The sequence below is a fragment of the Micromys minutus genome (genome assembly GCF_963924665.1).
Source record: "Micromys minutus genome assembly, chromosome: 14".
Taxonomy (NCBI): Eukaryota; Metazoa; Chordata; class Mammalia; order Rodentia; family Muridae; genus Micromys; species Micromys minutus.
In genome coordinates, this window is record NC_137983.1 from 29,785,363 (window position 1) to 29,805,575 (window position 20,213).

A 20,213-nucleotide genomic window follows, 5' to 3' on the forward strand; every position below is an offset into this window, starting at 1 on the left:
TAATTACACATAGGAAGTTGAACATCTGTTAATAGGTTCTATCTGATGCTGGCAACTGTACTAACAGTTTTATAAAACATAAAAGAGCAAATAACTTTTTTTTTTTTACATTCCCAGTTAATCTGTTGGGCAAGAATCTTATGGGACACATTTCATTCAAGTAGCTGGAAAAGTTGTTCATGGCAGTACTTTTCTCATATGGCTTGAGGCTTATTTAAAAGTCTAAGAAGATAAAAGACATATACTTTGTTAGCTTGCTGGGTGGTCCAAAGGTTAAACATCAAATTCCCAGTGTGGGAAAATCCCAAAGTACACGAGGTAAATGTTTTGATGCTTAACAAACATATCTATATGGAAAAGCACAGCTGAAAACAAGCCAGCAGTATATTCCTGGCTGACATCAGATAAGAATAAAGGTGCTAATAAACAACTGACCATTTATGAGGGTTTTATGTGTATGGGTGCTTTGTCTGCATGTATGGTAATTCACCTCTTACATGTCTGACACCCACGAATGCCTCAAGAAGGAGGCATCAGATGCCCCAGAACAGGAGTTACAGATGGTTATGAGCTGCCAAGTACATCCAAGAATTAACCCTGGTCCTCTGACCACAGCTCCTAACTGACAGGCCAACTCGCCAGCCCTGTGCTTTAAGTCTGTCTATATTGCTGTGCGGTAGATTATTTTTTAAAGATTTGTCAAGTACCTTTCTTAATAGCTGATAAACTATAAATTGGTACATGAATAGCTTATAAGATATAAGCCATTCTTAAGCTGGTGCTACAACAGGAACTACTTGGTAGAGCTTATCTCTTCTTCCGAATATCTATCTTATTCCTTAAGCTCTCCCTTGCCTTCCAATTTCATGTTTTTCTTTCTCTACTGACTACTTCCCCTGAGTATGGCTATTGTGCTACTGACGTCCCCAGTTAGCTCACCTCCTTCTCCCTTCTATTTCTTTCTTATCTTTAACAGCAGTGTTTTTGGAGAAAGGAGTCCACATTCCCTGTCTCAGATTTCTTCTCCTCCTTTGAACTTAAGCAGGCTCTACTCTCTTCCTCCACTAAATCTGTTTGGCAAGGCTGTCAATGACCTTCTTGTTGCTTGATCCAAAGGTCAATTCTCAGTTTTCATCCTACACCTTTTGACAGAGTTAGTAACTCCCTTAAAAAAATTCATTTTGTCAAGTTCCTAAACTTCATTCTTCAGATTTTTCTGTCCTAGCAGTTCCTTTTTGGTACTTTTTTTTAACTAAAAAATATACTTATATGTATGAGTGTTTATCTGAATGTTTGTTCACCATGTTTGTGCCTAGTGCCAAGGTGTTGGACTACAGTCTAAGAATGGCATCATGTGAGAATTCTCAGCATTGTGGGAAAAACTCTGAGTCTTGTGATGTCAGGTTCTTCAAAAACATGGAAAATTTTAATTAGGTTAATCTTTTCAAATTATGTCTCTGTTCATCTATATGCTATCGTGTGTGGTGTATTTGAGTGCCTGGCACACCTATGGAAGTCAGGGGGCTACTTTCAGGAAAACTGTTCTTGGAATATACTTTTGTGGTCCAGGTGTAGGGATAGGAGTGATTTTACTTCTGATTATTCACGACAACTGGCTACTGTTCTTAGTTTAGAAGCCTCGGTGGAGTACAGCTGTCTGGTACATGGAGCTTGCCCTTGTGGCTGTATACTTTACTTGACTCCTCGACCCTCAGAGTAAAAATTGTCTGATGCTCTCAATAAAGTTGGCTATTGCATGAGGCTTCAGTCAGCCTTATGTATTGGCTCCATTCTCCAAGGTCCCACTGCAACTAGAGCCACGGGTCCCTCCACAAGTCCTCTGTGGTTGGTCGTTTAGTTCCTGGAAGCTCTGGGGGATCTGGTTGGTTGATTTTGTTATTCTTTCTATGGGGTTGCAAACCCCTTCAGCTCCTTCAGTCCTTTCTCTAACTCCTCCATTGGGGGCTCTGTGCTCAGCCCAATGGTTGGCTGCGAGCCTCCACATCTGCATTGTTCAGGCTCTGGCAGAGCCTTTCAGGAGACAGTTATACCAGGCTTCTGTCAGCTTGCACTTCTGGGCATCAGCAAGTGTCTGGGTTTGGTGTCTGTATGTGGATTGGATCCCCAGGTGGGGCAGTCACTGGATGGCCTTTCCTTCTGTCTCTGCTCCACACTTTGTCCGTTTATTTCCTTTAGTCAGGAGCAATTCTGGGTTAAACATTTGGAAATGAGTAGGTGGGCCCCCATTCCCCAATTGGGGGCCTTGTCTAAGCTCTGGATATTGCCTCTACTGGTTCTCCCTCCCCTTTGTTGGGGCACTTCAGCTAATGTCATCCTTTATCTATAGTTATTCCACATGATGATTTTAGTGCACAGGCAGGAACTGTCAGTGACTTACATGGGTTTCCCAGGGCCTACAAGAATTCTTAGCTTCAAACAGTCTCCAAAACACCTGTTGAATGAGTGGATGCCTGAGTGTAGTTGAAAAGCTTACCATGACTGTTAAATAATGATTCTTTAAGTAATTAAAATTGTTTGTAAAAACAAGGCTAGGGTGTACTTTGGTGGCAGACCACTTGGTAACCAAAGATTAGGCCCCAGGTCTGACCCCTAGCACTATGAAAAAAGGGATTCAAACTAGTGAATGCCAATAATCTGTTATCTTGTTACAGTTTGGATGTTAAATGGCTCCGAATAAGGTTCATGTGTTTGAATCCTTGGTCCTCAACTGGTGACAGTGTGGAAATTTTATGGAACTGTTGAAGCATGGGTCATATAGGTGGAGAAATTACATCATTGTGAACCCAGTTGGGTATTAATATTCTGAGACTGTAGAACCTCTGGAGGAGGGGCCAGGTGAAAGTGGATCACTCAGAATAGAAGGGTGCCTCTGTAGGCCTCATAGGTTCAATTCTATCTCTACCATGATTACAGGCTGTGTAATCTTCATCTCCTTTTACTTGCTCCTTGTCACGCATTTGGCCACAGAAATGAAGTCAACAAATACACATATCTTAGAAATACTGTAGTTGACTTCAGAAAAATGTAAAAGCAGAAGGTAAAATGTCAATCAAGTATCTTCCCTGGAATGGGAATTTTCCTCTTAATGACTTATCCTCAATTTTCTGATTCATATATTATAAACTATTTGACACAGGCTTTCATTATGTAAACTCTGCTGATAGGGAACTTGATATACAGACAAGGTTGGCCTCAAATTTACAGAGATTCTCCGGACTCTGACTCCCAAGTGGTTGGATTAAAGGTGTAGGTTTAGATCCTTGATTATTATAAACTATTCAGTTTGTGTTTAGCCAATCAATTGAAAGTTAAAAACGTTTAACTTTCGAACCTCTAGAGCAGCAGTCCTCAACCTTCCTAATGCTATGGGCCCTTTAACACAGTTCCTTCATGCTGTGGTAACCTTCAACCATAAAATTATTTTTGTTGCCACTTCATAACTAATGTTGCCACTGTTATGAACTGTAATATAAATATAAATATCTGTTTTCCAATGGTCTCAGACAGCCTCTGTGAAAGGGTCGTTAGACCCCAAAGGGGTTGTTACCCACAAGGTGAGAATCACTGCTCTAGAAGGACAAAAACCAAGAAAATGGATCCATTCTATGCCAGGGGATACAAATGAGGGACCATATATTCATAAGCAAAACCAACATAAACATGTTTCTATCACAATAAATAAAATAGTGATAAAATGCCTCATAAAAAAACAAAGGGAAGACGTCCCAGGGCTAGTGGGATTGCTCAGTAGTACAGGGACTGTTCATTATGTACAAGACTCCCAGCACACTCAAATACAGAAAGGAACCTGTCATATTGTGCTATTCAAAATTCCATACAAGTATCCCTTAGAACTGTCACAGTTAAACATTACTGGAAATATCTGAAAATACACAGTACTAAAGGTTAGAACTATTAAATGTGACTGTGAAAAACTCATAATAAACCACAAAATAGCTATAAATCATTGAACAATTGAATTCAAAATAAAAAATTCTAAATTGTGATGTCAAATAAATTTCTATTAAAATGTAAAGAAACCATGTAAGACCTCAATAACAAAACATATATGGGGTCATTATTAACATAGTTTCTATACTATGTAAAGTGACCATTTATTACTTCACAAAATTATCAACAACATAAAATGTGGAAATTACATCTGTGTAAGGAAATATTTACACAGTAGATTCACATCAAGCTCATGGATATATAATTTATAATGCATGAAAATAATAAACAAATGTAGAACATAAGAATAGATGAAAGATATAACTAAATGATTTCTAGAAAAGAAACTTTCAGAAGTTCTCTATTGCAATTAATTAAAGCCCATCAATTAACTTATTAATTAAAACCCAATGCCTTTAACCCTAACAGTCAGGAAGCAGAGACAAATGGATTTCTGTGAGTTCAAGGCCAGCCTGGTCTATATAAGTTTCAAGCTAGCCGAGTCTACATAGGAAAACATTATCTTAAAATAAAAATTAAAAAATGTGTTTGCCTCCAAATTAACAGGAAAACAAGAAGTGAACTGTGCAAAAATTTACTTGACAATATTAACTGAAATTGGAATATGAAATATAAAAGCCTATAATTAACTGCATATAAAGTATATCTGGGTAAAACTATGTTTTAAAGAAATATAGTCAATAAAACAAATACAGTATATTTAGAGGTAATATAAAATTAACAAAACATAGTTGGCAAAGGTTATATAAAGTTGGTTTTAAAATCTCATGTTTATATAAATATATATGTTTATATGTAGAAAAACTAGAAAAGCAGGAATCAGATATGGATGCCTCCTCAGAGGCTCTGCCAGAGTCATACAGATACAGCTGAGCATACTTTCAGCTAACCATAGGACTGAACACAGGGACCCCAATAAAGGTGCTAGAGAAAGGACTGAAGGAGCAGAAAGGGTTTGCAACCTCAAGGGAAGAACAACATTATCAACCAACCAAACCCTCCACAACTCCCAGAGACTAAAACCAACCACTGAACACATGTGGATAGATCTATGGCTCCAGTTGCATATGTAGCAGAAGATGGCAGTGACTGGCATCAATAGGAGAAGAGGCCTTTGGTTCAGTGAGGGCACATTTTTCCAATGTAGGGGAATGCCAAGGCACTGAGGTGGAGAGGGTTACTGGGACAAGGTGTATCTTCGTGGAGATGTGTAGGTGAAAAGGGGATGGGAGTGGGGGGTATAACATTTGAAATGTAAATACAGAGTATCTAATAAAAAATAAAAATAAAATAAAAATAAAGAGTTAAGTCGTGTTCAGACTTTTATTGTAGTGATACATTTTGAGAACATCTTTATAAAATATTCAAATATTTATGGAAATACTTCAGGACTTATGTAGTATATATTTTAAAGTCTGAGAAAAAAATGAAGATCAATAATATTGAAGAAATTGAGATTTGGAGACTGCCTTCTGGGATGTGCATCCTTTTTCTTTGAATTATTTTATTGGATACTCTCTGTATTTACATTTCAAATGTTAAAAAAATAGTGTGCTATCTTTTATAAAATTTTTTGAGACTATAATTGAAATAGTATATTATCTTTTAACAAACAAGTAGAAAATGTGTTGGTCTAATTTTGAAAAAAGGAGTTAACAGTCTATAGAGGTCATCACCAGAGTCATACAGACAGCAAATCAAACTAGGACTTGAAGTCAGGTGTTCTGACACCCAATTCAATATGCTTTCCTATTACACAACTTGGTGGACTGGAATAAAAGTGCACCGCTTTTGCAATCCCTCAGGCTTATGTTCAAATGTCTGCTTCACAACTTTCTATTTGGGTAACCTTGGGAAAAATACTTAATCTCTCTGAACTTTAGCTTCAAAACAGATAAATACCAAGCCTACAAACTATAAAGACTAAGCAAAAGTAGGAAGAATGCTCCTTGATAGTCAAGAAAATCCATTCTATTAAGTGGCTAATTCTGGACACAGTCTAGATGTTCAGCTCCATGCCTCAGGTTTAACTCAGTCTCTGTGTTGCTGTAGGTTCAATATTCATTCCGATTGCCCACAGTTATTCCAAATTCGCTGCCTGGCATGTTCTTGTGCTTCTAACCTGCTTTAAGGTCTAACACTTTTCTCCATTCATTAGTTCCAAGTGTCTAGATACCCAATGTGCTGATTTTAATACTCAAGAATCACAGCTAGCTTTCCAAGGCAAAATCTTTAGCTACACACTCACCATGGCCACAAAAGCCTGGCAATACAGGTGCCTCTGTTGTGGTTTGAAGAGGGAGATATCCCTTAGACCTAAGTCTCCACCTGGTGACTCTATTTTAGGAGGAGGTGTTGTTAACTGTAGGAGGTGGGGCCTAAATGCCAGTCACTGCAGTGTGTCTTATTCCCAGACCTCTCTTCTGACCACACTGCTTCCTGACATGAACAGCAACCTCTTCCACGTGCTTCATGCTCCTACAGCCATGGTGTTTCACTTATGGTTAAGCTTATAACTTACTTCTCCTTATGGTTAAGGAGCCAAGGGCTATACACTGAAATCTGTCAACCCCAGATTTCACTTAAATAAATCTCACTTTTGCATATAATTGGTGACAGGTACAAAAACGAATACAAGCTCCAAGACAGTTTTCATGGGTTGAAAATAAAAGAAACACAGATGTCTACACTATTTTCCCCCAAGTAAATCCTCCCGAACTTATCAACTATGTGACTCAGCATGTCCTGCCAAACAACAACAACTAGCACATACTAATTAGCCTAAACAACAGAAATCCATTTCTGATGGTTCTGGAGGTTGAAAATCTGAGAACCAGGTGCAGGCACAGTTGTTTGATTGTAGGAAGTTACTGGTTTGCAGACACCCAATTTCTTCTTCTGTTCTCCCAAGGTCAAGAGGAGAAATGATGCTATCTCTGTGCCATTGTTATCCCTGATTATTACTTATTACACTCAAGGTTAGAACTTCAAGATAGATTTGTGGAGGACACCAATATTCAGTATATACTCTCAATCACTCATCTGCTCCACCCCCACTTCTCTGCACTCTTGTGCAAGCTTTATAAATGTTCCAACAGGTCATTCTTACCAAGTGGGCATTTCACTTTGTGGAACACTGAATGTTTTAGATCACCTGTAAACAAACAGGACAGTTCTTAAGATCAGATCCAGAATCCTTTACTACCTGGTGTCTACCAAGTGGAAATGTCTACTCTCTGTCCAAGGTTATCTAGCCTACAACCTCCCTTGAAATTCCTGAAGCCCAATGGGTTGGGAGGAAGTCTCTTATATGGCTGCACTGACCATATGGCTCCCCATTGGCAGGATTTCAAGCTGCCAATCCAAGCGTGCCAGTCTTTTTGTCTGCTAGCCTTGGCACAACATCTGGAGATTGTGCAAGCACTGAGAAAACCAAATTCTGACCCAGGGAGAAGGTTTTCCTTCCAAGTTTACTTATGTCTGGAATATTCTTTCAAACTTTAATCTCTTCTTCAGAGATAATCCCTCACACTGATCACTTTGTATAATAGTGGACACATTAGACATTTTGTTACAAACTATATTGACTATATATTGACATATAGTTACAAAACATAGCAATGCAACACTGAAAATGAAATTTTAATGCAAGTGGCTATTTATATCAACAAATACTGGGTAGTAATAATTTGTAAATGTAATTGGGTAATGCAACTAACATGATGGGACAAACGAATCATCATGCTTCCAGACAGTGGGAGCAGGGCCAGCCTATATATATAGGTGCATGGGAACTCTATACTTTCTGTGCAATTTGCTATGAATTCAAAACTGTTTTTAAAAGTCTTTTTTTTCTTAAAGAAGGGAAAGTCTGTCAATACCACTCTGAAAAATACAGCACAGATAAGGAGGATGTAGTTCTAAAAAATGATGTAAAAGTATCATAAAATTAACTTTTAATTTTGAATGATAAATATATACATTTTAACTCTTAAGTTTAGAAAAATTATATAAAAGCATATAAGAAAATACATGAACAATTAAAAGATATAAAAATAAACATAATGTTCATGTTTTTCCTTAAAGAACTCATTGCTTATTATTTTCATTTTATACAACACTAGGGACTGGGCACATGGCCTTGTGTATGCTACACATATAATGCCTATGTATGTGGTATACAGTTTTGTTTATTAAAACTTATACATTTGAAATTTTGCTAGTTCTTAAGAAGAGAACTTAAACATTTTTATCACAATGATGGAATTCATTGTTTTTATTGAAGAAGTTTTTTTTTTTTTTCATACAATATATTCTGATAGTGTTTATCCCTCCCTCATCCCAAGATCCTTCCCATCTCCCTAGCCATTCTATTCCACACTGGTGGAAACTGAAGACATAAAAGGGTAATTACCATACTGTGTACTGGAGGAAAACTGGTCTTCTCTTGAGATGGTTCATCATTTTGGAAAATTCCGCTAATTCAACCAAATCTATTTTCTCTTCTTCTTAAGCATGTGTCTGGAGTACATTTCTTAATATCTTACACTTAGATATAGCCATATTACTAAATTTAGAAAATGTAAAATGGATGGAAGGGATACATATCATTACCAAGCTAGACTCATAAAATATGTTCATCTGTTCTTTTTTTAAAATCTTGTAACTATTTTTGATGGCAGCATTCTGATCATTCTGATCATCTTGCAAGCTAATTGTTAAAAAAAACCTTACCTATCACTCTGGGTGCAAAATTATAGTGCATATTAACTTGACTGTGTTTTAGGGATGATATGAATAATGGAAAACAAAATGCATATCATTAGATAGCATAACCAGGTGCTTCTTTATGGAGAAAAGCACATCTCAAGGAAAAGAAAATCTTCCTGGAATGTGACTTAGTCCTTCAGGGAACTTTATTAGATTTTGTGTTGGCCCAAATTAAGATGTTTGCATTTTTAACAATTTTCATTTACCCTTAGAAACTCAATCTATCCCCAAGAATTCAAGTACTTAATTAGTCTGTTCTCTTGTTATTTGTAACCAAATTTTGGTAAATTATGGTGAAAGTACCCTGTTCATCTCTGCCTCTCATTTCATATCTGGCAGTTCTGAACCACGAATGCTAATAAGGGTAGATATGCACTGATTATATATTGATTTCTGGCAGCAGCTTGTAGACATTCCTAATCAACTAAAGAGAACTTCCACACACTTCATGATCTTCCTCACCAACCCCACAGAACATCAAAAATAACTCCAATGTTCAAGCACATTGCTTGTTTAGTAACAGCCTTAAAGCTCACTGACACCTAATATCAAGACAAGATGCAGGATTCTGTAAGTACCTTGTATCATTCTATAGCTAGATAGTTCTAACTCCAGAAGTATTGTCAGTCCACAGCAATGTAAACATATAAAGTGTGATCTTTTCTCACTTCACAGGGGAAATTCGCTCCTTTCTCTCTGCCTCTGTCTGTCTGTCTCTCTCTTTCTGTGTATGTGTGTCCCTCTCTCTCTCTGCCCTTTCCCCCTTGCCTTCTGTCTCCTTTCTTCTTCCCTTTCTGGTCTTCTCTTCACAGTAAGGAGCTGTGCATACCAGGTGTCTTGACTAGAGCTCCTATTGCTGTCAAGAGACACTATGACCAAGGAAACTTTTATAAAGAAAAACATTTCATTAGGGCTGGTTTACAGTTCAGAGGGTCCATTGTCAGTATTGTGGGAAGCAAGACGGCAAGCAGGCAGACATGGTTCTGAGAGTTCTGCACCTAGATCAGCAGGCAGCAGAAAGAGAGTGACACTGGGCCTGGCTGGAGCTTCTGAAACCTCAAAACTCACTCCCACCGACACACTTCCTCCAACAAGCCAACACCTACCCGACAAGATCACACATACCTGCTGTACCACTTCTTTAGGGCTACAGAGGCCACTTTCATTCAAAGCACCACACTAGGCAAGTACTACCAGGGCCTATACCCCAACTTTAGAGAGAATTTCTGGAGTAAGAGTCCCATTTGTTGACAAATGCCATACTACTTTCTAGAATGTGTACAACTACAGCCAGCATAGGAGAACTTTTGTTGCTCTGAACTGCTACTGATAGTTGATATTGCTCATATTTAATCATTTGAATTTGTAAGAAAGAATTCCTCACTGTAGCTATACATATCTGTGATTGGTGGTGGTGATACCTTTTTATGAGTCCTTCAGTCAGTTGAGCATTTTCATCTACATTTACCTGTTTGCTTCGGCCACTCTCTGCTGAGGTCCTGCCAGCCTGTAGCACATCACTACACACTCTGCACACTTGTTCTGTCTGAATGCTGTGGTACATCTGCTATTCCAAGACTTCTTTGTGTACTTCCCCTTCTGGGTTTTACTTTTGTTTTAAAAAACAGTCATATTCCTCTAAATATTTTTAAATTTACTTATTACATGTAGGAACCTAATATACTTGAACTGGATTCTGATTGTATCATGAAAAAGAAAGAGGGATCTAATAATGCTGTATAAATTTACATAGAATAACTGTTCCACATTTAGGACAGACCCTGTTTCACTCTCTTAACTTACTGAGAGCAGTGTTCATATGGAAAAGACAAGTCCCATTTCATTGTCAGATGTGTAAGAGAATAGGAAACGTTTAGATGACCACACTAAGTACAGTAACTTGTATCAGGGTGAAGCTACCTTAAATTGTGTATATCCTTCTAACACATCCTTTCTAGGGAATAGAATACCTCCAAGATCTTGGTCAATACTCAGTATCAACCACACAGATATCATGCTAATGAAAACATAGAATATAACAGAATGACTTAAAATTCTCATAAATACATGCTCAACCTAGGATACCCAGGACAGGAAATAGAACATGTTCTATATTCCAAATTTTAGGAAAGATGATTGAGCATTGAGCTGGTTAGATGAGAATTTGGAATATGACAAACATGGGTTTTACTTTTCCAATTTGGGGGAAAAAAGAACTTACATGCAAATACTACTACTGCATAGCATGTCTATTATTTACCAAGTAAATAATACAGCACCAAAATTCCACATTTTTAGAGAAAAGTCCACATTAATACATCATAGAATACAGAGGTGTAAATTGAATTCCATGGGGAAAAAGCCACACCTTGAAGATTCTCCAAGGCTGACAAATTAGAAATTCATGATTGTAAAGAGCTGGAATGTCACAAAGCCTGAGCCAATTCATCTTGGGCTCACTTTAATCTCTGCAATAGATATAAACTGCCTACCCACTTCTGACCCACTGTTCTGTGACTGCCACTTGAAATTTTGGAGGACATATTAACATAACTGACCATTAGCTTTCTTCCACCCAAAAGTGATGCATGTCATCAGATGGCATGAAATCTAGAGCATGGATTTTGTGTACTCCTGGTATTTCCACCGCCTCTTTGAAAAGCACCATTCCTTAGCTCTTTAGTAATAGAAACATAATGAAGTTTCATAAGTGAAACTACTACCATGTTAGAACATGGTGAGTGGGAAGCTTAAAGCTGTTCCCCTAGAGCACAGCCACTCATACTTGGTCCTGAATAACCAACCTATCTTCTTCCCTTTGACGTGAAAGCTGTGCTTTTACATCCACAGAAAAAATAGGTTTCAGAAAAAGAAAATAAGACATTTGTAAAATGCTGCTATAGTTCACTAGAAATTTCTTTAATAATTATTTATAATATTAAATAATGCTAAATAAGTAATAATAAATTTAATAGTTTATTTTAAAAGATAATAAAATAAGTACAATTCATTTGACTTTCAGACATTTTCTCAATGTATTTACAGCACACAAAGTTATTCAGATTCTCAGTGTCTGGAACAATTACAGTACATTCTAAAGTTCTGTAGACAAAACCAGCCAATCAAGCTTAAAGAGCAAAACAAAACAACTATATTATACTATGAGTTAGATACATCTTCCATGCAAATTAAATATTACATCACAGGTATAAATTAAATTATTATACAGATTCTTAAGGTTTCTGCATCTCAATAAAATAGAACATGAAAATCTATACACTATAATAACAAAGGGTGTGGTCCTGCTAAACGCTGCATTTCAGGCAGAAGTGAAAATTTTTCATCATGTAAAAAATCATATTTAACACTGTAAATACAAATCATGAGACACAAAAAGATTCTGCAAGAGTTCTTTCTTGGAGATGGGGACAAAATATAGACCATGGGTGTGTTAATAAGCACTCTAACAATGAGCTAAAATCCAACCCCCTGAAAGCTTTCTTATAGCAACTATCATCCCTCTAATCTGTTTTCTGGTGTGCACATTTTGCTCTCAGAGTGATATTACTTCCTATTTCATATAGTAAGCACAAGACATTAATCAAGAACTTTTCTTCCTCACTACTAAACAGTCACATAGTCTATTTACCCTCCCCCATTAAAAAGGAAAGGACACCCACCCTCTACTATCTAAGAGTGAACTCCCCAATTTAATCTCCTCCTCCATGTGTCTGCTTGGCAACAAATGAACCTGTTTCAGTTTCATCTTTTACTTTTTCTGCATTTAAACATAGTTCAGAGACTTGCATCTAAAAGAAATGAAGTCAATTCTAAGTCCTGGGAGCTCTTGCTTCTTCGTGGACAGATTCTTGGAAGCCTTGTCAACCCCTACCTCTTTGATAGCACCCTTTCTTCACCATTACTCCAGGGTACCCAACTACAATGACAACTTACATCCAAGGAACTGCCAAATGTTGCTCACGCCTCTACCTTTTAGTTAACTGATTTGCAATTCCTCCCTCCCTCCTTAGCTGATGCCTGGAGTGTTCTTTCCATAATAACTGCACCTTACTTGTCGGTTCTTTAAGTGGTTTCCCTCTTAAGTTACTTTTCTGTTTACATGTCACATGTTGTAAGCCATGCCATCATTTTATTAGTTTTAACACTTGACGATTCCCAGGCTTACTCCTATCACAAAGACACCTCCACTGAGATTTTGACCTATGTATCCAATCCCCATCCCACTCTTTTATATAGGTTTTATTTTATTGGTGGTGATATTGAGGTTTGAACCCAGGGCCTCCTAGATGCTAGGCAAAGACCCTGCTACAATACTACCTACCAAACCTCATTTCCCTCTGTATCTAACAATTCCTACTCAGTTTTCAAGCACCATTTCATTCCCATCATAAGGCTACCTCTTCCAGGAAGACACATTCTAAGGTGTGGTGTCTGGGGTATATTTCTTTCCTGTGTTGTCCCATGCATGATACACTCTATTTTCCCATCATGTTATTTTATCATGTTATTCTGTGTTTTCACCATATTATAAATAAACAAATATGCATTTTATTTCAGTTATCACTAAATCCCTAGTACATATTTAAACATTTCTAATTTGTTTATTTATTTTTGAGATAGGCCCTTGCCATACAGCTCAAGCTGAGCTCAAAGTCACTCTATGCTCAGGCTATATACGACCTTCCTGCCTCTGTCTGTCCCTTCTGAGATGGACATTACAATACTTGTCCCTAGTAAATAGTCTATGAAGAAAGTATTTAAATGAACAATGGCCAGTTTGATGTATTTATTATACTTCCAAATGGAACATGAAACAGAAATCTTGATATTATGTCCATGAAATAAAAAAGCACAAGATTAACGGTACAATAGTTTTAAAAATATATTAATCACTTAGAGCTGGAGGCACAAATCATGATAGAAGATGTAATTTGCCTGCTCAAGGTCCTGGGTACGTTCTCCAGCATTATCAAAATAAATAAAACACATTAAAAAACAATTATTTCCACAGACTTATGTCCGCTGACATAAATAATCATCTTTAGAAGATGTATTACCCCTTAGCATATCAAGGATAATTAACATGTTGCATGTTATTTAAAAGAGAGAAAACCAGAAATGAGGGGCCTGTCATTGTTTCAGTGTGAACTATCACCCATACGCTTCTGTTTTGAAGACATCTTCCCAACTTGGTTGTGCTCCTTAAGGAACCCAAGGAATCTTTGTGAGGTCAGGTAAATGTGTGTCTGTGGGTGTCACTGAAGTGAGCCTAGGAAGGGTTCCTCCTGGCTGTTTCACTGAGCATTGTCTCCACGTTTCTGCACTGTGAACGAGGCTGCTCTGTATGCTTTCTCTACCATGATAGGTTGAAAACATTCAAAACTTTGAGCCAAAATAAATCTTTGCTATCTTAATTTTTAATGTCATATTATATGATCAAAGAGACACAGAAGTAACTAATTAGGGATGAAAGGAGCCACTTGCTGACAGAATTACTAAATTGATAGCTACTATGAGCCAGGTGGTGAGCAGTTTCAATACATAATTTTAAATGCACACCCATCTCAAAGTAAGAAAAATATAAAATCATTTGACCAAATACTAATGCTGAGAAACTAAAGATGTATACAAAGAAATCACTTTATTATATGCTTGGAGTGATGAAAAATAAATGCACACATTTTGTGCCTGCTATTGCAAAAAATAACCTTATACTTACTCTGTTTATACCTTGGAATGCTATTATAACTTAAATTTCTAGTCATTAGTCTTCATGGACACAAGGTTCAACATGGGATTTGTCCGCTCAGTGGCCTAGGCAAAATTTCAGGCATATAATATAGTATACTATGGGTAACAGCCATTGTAAACTTTCATGAGTGATATGCAATGAGCTCTAATTTTCACTAACTTTCATATGAAAAGCAGTACCCAAACATAAGGCTCAGAATACTTAGAATTGTTTCTAAAAACTAAAATGGTCTTTCATGGAAGAATTGAGTATAACATACAGCCATAGTTGATTTCATTTCAGCCATCCATGTGGCTTCTCATAAACTATACCACAATAAAAAGCAAAGCTCCAAAGTAAAAAGCAGCCCTGAGGATGAGATCGGGTAACAGATAACACCCTGGAAAATGACATGAACAGAAGTTCAAAAAGCTGAGATATATTTTCATACAACTATACAAGATTACAATGTATTCTACCATTTCATGTCCAACACTAAGTTTTAAAACTATCTTAACTTAAATAATTTTAAACTATTCCTTTGAAGATCACTACATCTGGAGGTGAGGATCAGTAAGAATGACAACAGGCCAAATATCTGCTGTCTCACGTCAACCAATAAAACTTTATTTACACATACGCTGAAATGTCTACAGTATGTGTATTTCCAATGTTGGTACTGAGTGTCTGTTATGTACAGAAAAAAAAGTGATTTGAATTTTCCCAAAGAAGTGATTAAGAATGTAACCTCAACTGGAATCAGAAACTGGACACTATTTCTTCTTGATATATGCCTTAGTTTAATAAATTAAAGTTGAAAAGGGAAAAAAAGAAAAGTTGGTAGAGAAGGTAATTAGCTCAATGTAATCATTCTACAAAGTTTGTTTATGAGTTACTTGTCTGGTGCTAGGCTAGCGTGGTAGTTTGAATGAAAATGGCTCAGCAGGCTCTTGGGATGGCACTATTGTGGGGAAGACTTGCTGGAGAAAGTATGGCTTTGTAGGAGGAGATGTGTCATCAGAGGGTGGGCTTTGAGGTCTCAGAAGCTCAAGCCATGCCTAGTGGCCCAGAGTTCTCTTCCTACTGTGGATCATTCTTTGCTAACATGTCTGTATGCCACCATGACAACAATGACTCAATCCTCTGACCTGTAAACCATCCCAAATTTCCTATATATATATATGAGTTGCTGTGCTCATAGGATCATAGGATCTCTTCACAGCAACAAAGCCTTAACTAATATAGACAGGGTACTGACACAAAGGATCGTAGAGGTGAACAGGGCTTATTTGAGCTAAGGTTCCAGGCCATCACTTTGGGAAAGGCATGTAACAGGAGTACCAAACTAGTGTGGCAGGAAGCAAGGTGATCACATTTCATTTTCTTACAGGAAGTAGTAGAGGGACAATGGGAACTGGGGCCAGATTATAAATCTCAAAACCTGTCCAGGAGACATACTTCCTCCAGCAAGGCACTAGATTCTACAGTTCTATAACCTTCCCCAAACAATGCTTCTGTGGGTTGATGTTAAGGTGATACATGATTGGACAGTGGAGAGGTAGGCGGGGAAAGAGGCTGGAGGAGCAGAAGAGGCAGGAGGAGGAGATGGACAGAGGAACGAAGAAGGAGGCAGATGTTTATGCTTCTCTCAGCACATCTCTTCACAAATAAGGTTGTTTTGAATGTTTTATAAGAGATGGAATTAATCGCCAAGATAAGATATAGATCCCTGCAGTGCCAGATGGCCCTGAGTGGGAGCCAGCAAATCGAGGGATAAAAGGTTAAGCCACTTTTTAATATTTATCGGAACAGCTTCTAGCTAGGGACCAATCCTTCAAACAAATAAGGCTATTGAGAATATTTCATATTCAAACTATAATATATATAATACATGTTATATATGTTACATATACACCATATATATGTATATTGTGATATATATGTCAAAATACCATATAATGCATAAATACATAAATGCAATAATGTAATTATTTTAATGACTCCAATTGTCCTTTATAAGTAGAATGTCCTTATTTTTTTTTAAATTACTAAACATAAATTACAGATTCAGTCTCCAAGAGGATAAAGAGGATAGCTAATTTTCCTTAAAAGAGAGTCCTATGATGGGTTAATGTTGGTTATCAACTTGACAGGATCCAAAACCACCTAGGAAACAAATCTCTGAGCCTGCTTACTAGGGAGTTTCTTGATTAGATAAAGTGGGCTTGGCAAAGACCCACCTCAACTGTGGGTGACACAGTTCTGTGCACTGGACTACACAGACTGAAAACAGTGAGCTGAACATGAGCGTCCGTCTGTCACTGCATCCTGTCTGTGGATGCTACGTGACCAGCTGCCTCACACTTCTGTTGTCATGATGCCTAGTCCCTGATACTGTGAATCAAGATAAAACGTTCCTTCCTTCAGCTGTTTCTGTCAGGTGCTATTCATGGCAACTATGATGTAACCAATAAAAATCCCAAATCTGCATGGATCTGAGAGAATAAATATTTATTCCTCCAGGTTATATACCAAACCTAGACTTCTATAAGTGAATGTATCTTTTTTTTTTTTTTTTTTTTTTTAGTTTTCAGTCATGCTGAAGGCTGGTCATAATGCCCAGTAGATGCATTAAAAAAAAAAAAAAAAAAAAAAACTTAGGATCTCGGGCTTAAATTCAGACACACAGCAGTTCCAGAAAAGAAAAAAAGAACAGAAATAGCTTAAGAAACTTTTTGACATAAATTTCTATAACGAAAGGCCTTCTGTTATGAAAGTACCTAGCACAAGCAATGTAAAAATGTGCAAGCCAAAGCTTATTATGGTGAAAATTCCAATATTCAGATAATAAAAAGATTATAACTTGTTTGTACAGAAAAAAAAACTATTACATGCAAAAGGTATGACAAGTATAATGTTGAAGCAGAGTCTGGGAAGGGGAAGACACAGGACATTAGTATCACTTTACTTCAAAAACATAAAACAGTATGCACATGAAGCAATACTAACATAAGTAAATACTAATAGACAATAAAAGGCCTAGGGAGGCTAGTCTGTAATAGACCACTTGTGCTGCATGCATGATGCCCTGGGACTTGATCTCTAGTAACAGGAAAAAAAAAAACCACAAAATAAACTAATAAAGGCATCATTAATAAAGATTTACTACATACCAGGTGTTCTATTCTGTTTAAAATATATTAACTTATTTATCTCCCACAGTATTGCTGAGCTGGAGTCTAGCTTTCCGAGCATGCTCATTTACCTATGTGACCTAGTCTCTCAAATCTAAAGGTAAAGCTAATTTTTAAAAGGAAGGAAAGAAAACACTATTTGCATGTTCTCTACCTTGTTGATCTGTTTCCAGACCAACTACAGTTGGTTAAAATTCTCACATGGTCAATCGAAAGACAGATGTCATGCTAAAAGCCACAAAATAACATGTGTGTATGTGGGGGATTGAAGGCTGACAGTGTTTGCTAGTACTTTATTAATTATTTACTTATTTATTTAGTAAAGTACTTTACATAGTATGCTTATGATTTAGCACTAAAAGGTGCACAGCATAGATTCCCTATCCTAGATGCACTGCCAACCTTCATCCAAAACATACAAAAGAAGTTGTGTACTTATACATGATCACTATACACTTACATACAGAAGAAACAACACAAAATTTCATTAAGGTTAAAAGGGGCATAGATGTTGTTTTTCTGTATTAGTCCATCTAATCTTGTCATATTCTTCTAGTCTTGGTGTGGAAATATTCCCTAGAAATAATTCTCTAAGTCATTTACATGATGAATAAGTGGGAAAAAAACCACATCCCTTAATCTTCTTTCCTTACAGTCTTTACCTTATATCAAAACTAATCTATAGCTCAATACCTTTATATGATGCTTCTGCAGTTACCACCTTTCATGAGCTATCTTCTGATTTGTATTAATCTACTACTTCGGGGATTCTGGTTTTGATGCAAGATAGAGAAAGAGAGATGTACTAGTTTTGAGTAACGCTTCCCTTTCTTTTCCAGTATGGCAACGTCTCTCTTGGAACTGCCATACACTAAAGAGGCAGATTCTGATGTCTAAAGACACCTTCAGAATGCATCCTGCATTCGCTTCCAATACAATTTTCTCTTGAGTTTCTTTCTCTTACTCATGCGGCCCTTCGCCACTTCTTCGTGTTTATGCCCGTCAAGTCCCTTAGTTGTGACACTTGTTTGCCGTGAAGGGGTCTGGTTTGTGTTTGGTTGCTCGAATGGCAGCTCCAGCAACCATAATGGTCCTGAGGCATGAGTGATAGCAGCATCCTCATCTTTCCGAAGCATCCATGTGCACAGGGATGCCTGGCGTCGATTTGTGCTGCTTACTGGAGGCTCCTTATTCTCTGTTACAGAGTTTGCAGTGTTTCTACGACCTCCACTGCCAAGTGTAAGTCAAGTGTCACAGTGACCCCCAAGCCTTCCTTCCCAGGGCAGGTGGGACACCTGACAACCCAACCCTCTGGCGTCACCTGCACGGTGCGCGCACGCGCTCAGGCACTTACCGTCTCCTTGGCAGCAGCCACCGGGATGGGCAGCAGCCCCCTGCCGCGGGGCGAGTCCTCGAGCTCTGGGACCTCTAGCTCCGAGGGGTCGGCTCTGGGGTCCCCATACAGCTGGTAGCACACGAGGCCGACCAGCCCCCCGCCTGCTGCCGCCGCGATGCTCAGCTCGCCCCAGCGCCGCCGCCGCCAAGCCGCCTCCGCTACGGCCCCTTCGTCCTCCTCCCTGCAGGAGAAGGGCCGGCCCGACATCCCGGGAGCTGTCCCCGCAGGCCGCCCCCACGGCGAGAGGAAGGGCTGCTGAGGGGCGAGCGTCGGCGACAGCCGAGGTGGCGGCCACAGGAGCCTCCGCAGCGCAGCCATAGCGGGAGCTGCGGGCCCAGCCAGGGGTAGAGGGGGCGGGAGGGGCGTTCTGAAATCTCGCGAGAAGTCGGCGGAGTGCTAGGGCTCGGAGCGGACGAGCGGTCGTCCATAGCCGGTCCCTGAGAGCAGCCTTGGGATACGGGCGCACGGGGTGGAGAGAGCTCGAGAGCCGGCCAAATCCAGGCCCTTCTCCTTCCCAACCCAGCCATACAGTCGTAGAGGACAAGCGCCCGTAGCCACGGCAACTGGCAAGGGAAGCTAACCCCGGGGAACCGCTGGCCCGCGGAACTCCAGGAGCCGAGGCTGAGGGGTAACCCGGCGCCCCTCGGAGAGAGGCCCCGCAGCTCTGGGTGCTCGGCTTGGTGCCCGATCCTCTGACATACTCCCTTCGAGTGCTGCGTGCTTGCATGCGGATGTTTGCTTCAAGGCATAAAGACTACTTCTGAATTGATATTTTTGGAATACATAAGGATGGCTTCTAGACTTTGGGCAAAGACAGGCTAATGATTTGTAATTAGTGCTAATATTTTTAGGAAACACGAGTATACGTGACATTACTTAGTTCAGTAAAACTGTCAAATATGTGAAACGAAGGATTTTTCAAAATTCATATGATTCAATTTTGTGTAGGTGGGAGTGGGGGGGGGGACTGTTGGTATAAATGTAATTAAGAAGTGCACTGTGCCCTAATTATCTTGTGCACATTATACGGTTTTTTGAGTGCAAACGTTTCCAGTGTCAGTTTTATTGACTGAGTTATGCTTGCCTTCCTCTTCGTGTGGAATGGTGC

The 20,213-nt window shown here is 38.7% G+C and overlaps 1 protein-coding gene across 1 annotated transcript in view; it reads right to left on the bottom strand.

The window, feature by feature from the left end:
- Positions 1-19,438, bottom strand: part of MICU3 (mitochondrial calcium uptake family member 3) — an 82,671-nt gene extending 63,233 nt beyond the window's left edge. The window contains exon 1 of the mRNA XM_080928904.1: positions 19,064-19,438. Within this exon, the coding sequence (XP_080785030.1) occupies positions 19,064-19,423 (360 nt within the window). The 5' untranslated portion in view covers positions 19,424-19,438. The remainder of the gene's footprint in view (positions 1-19,063) is intronic.
- Between the last annotated feature and the right edge of the window lie 775 nt (positions 19,439-20,213).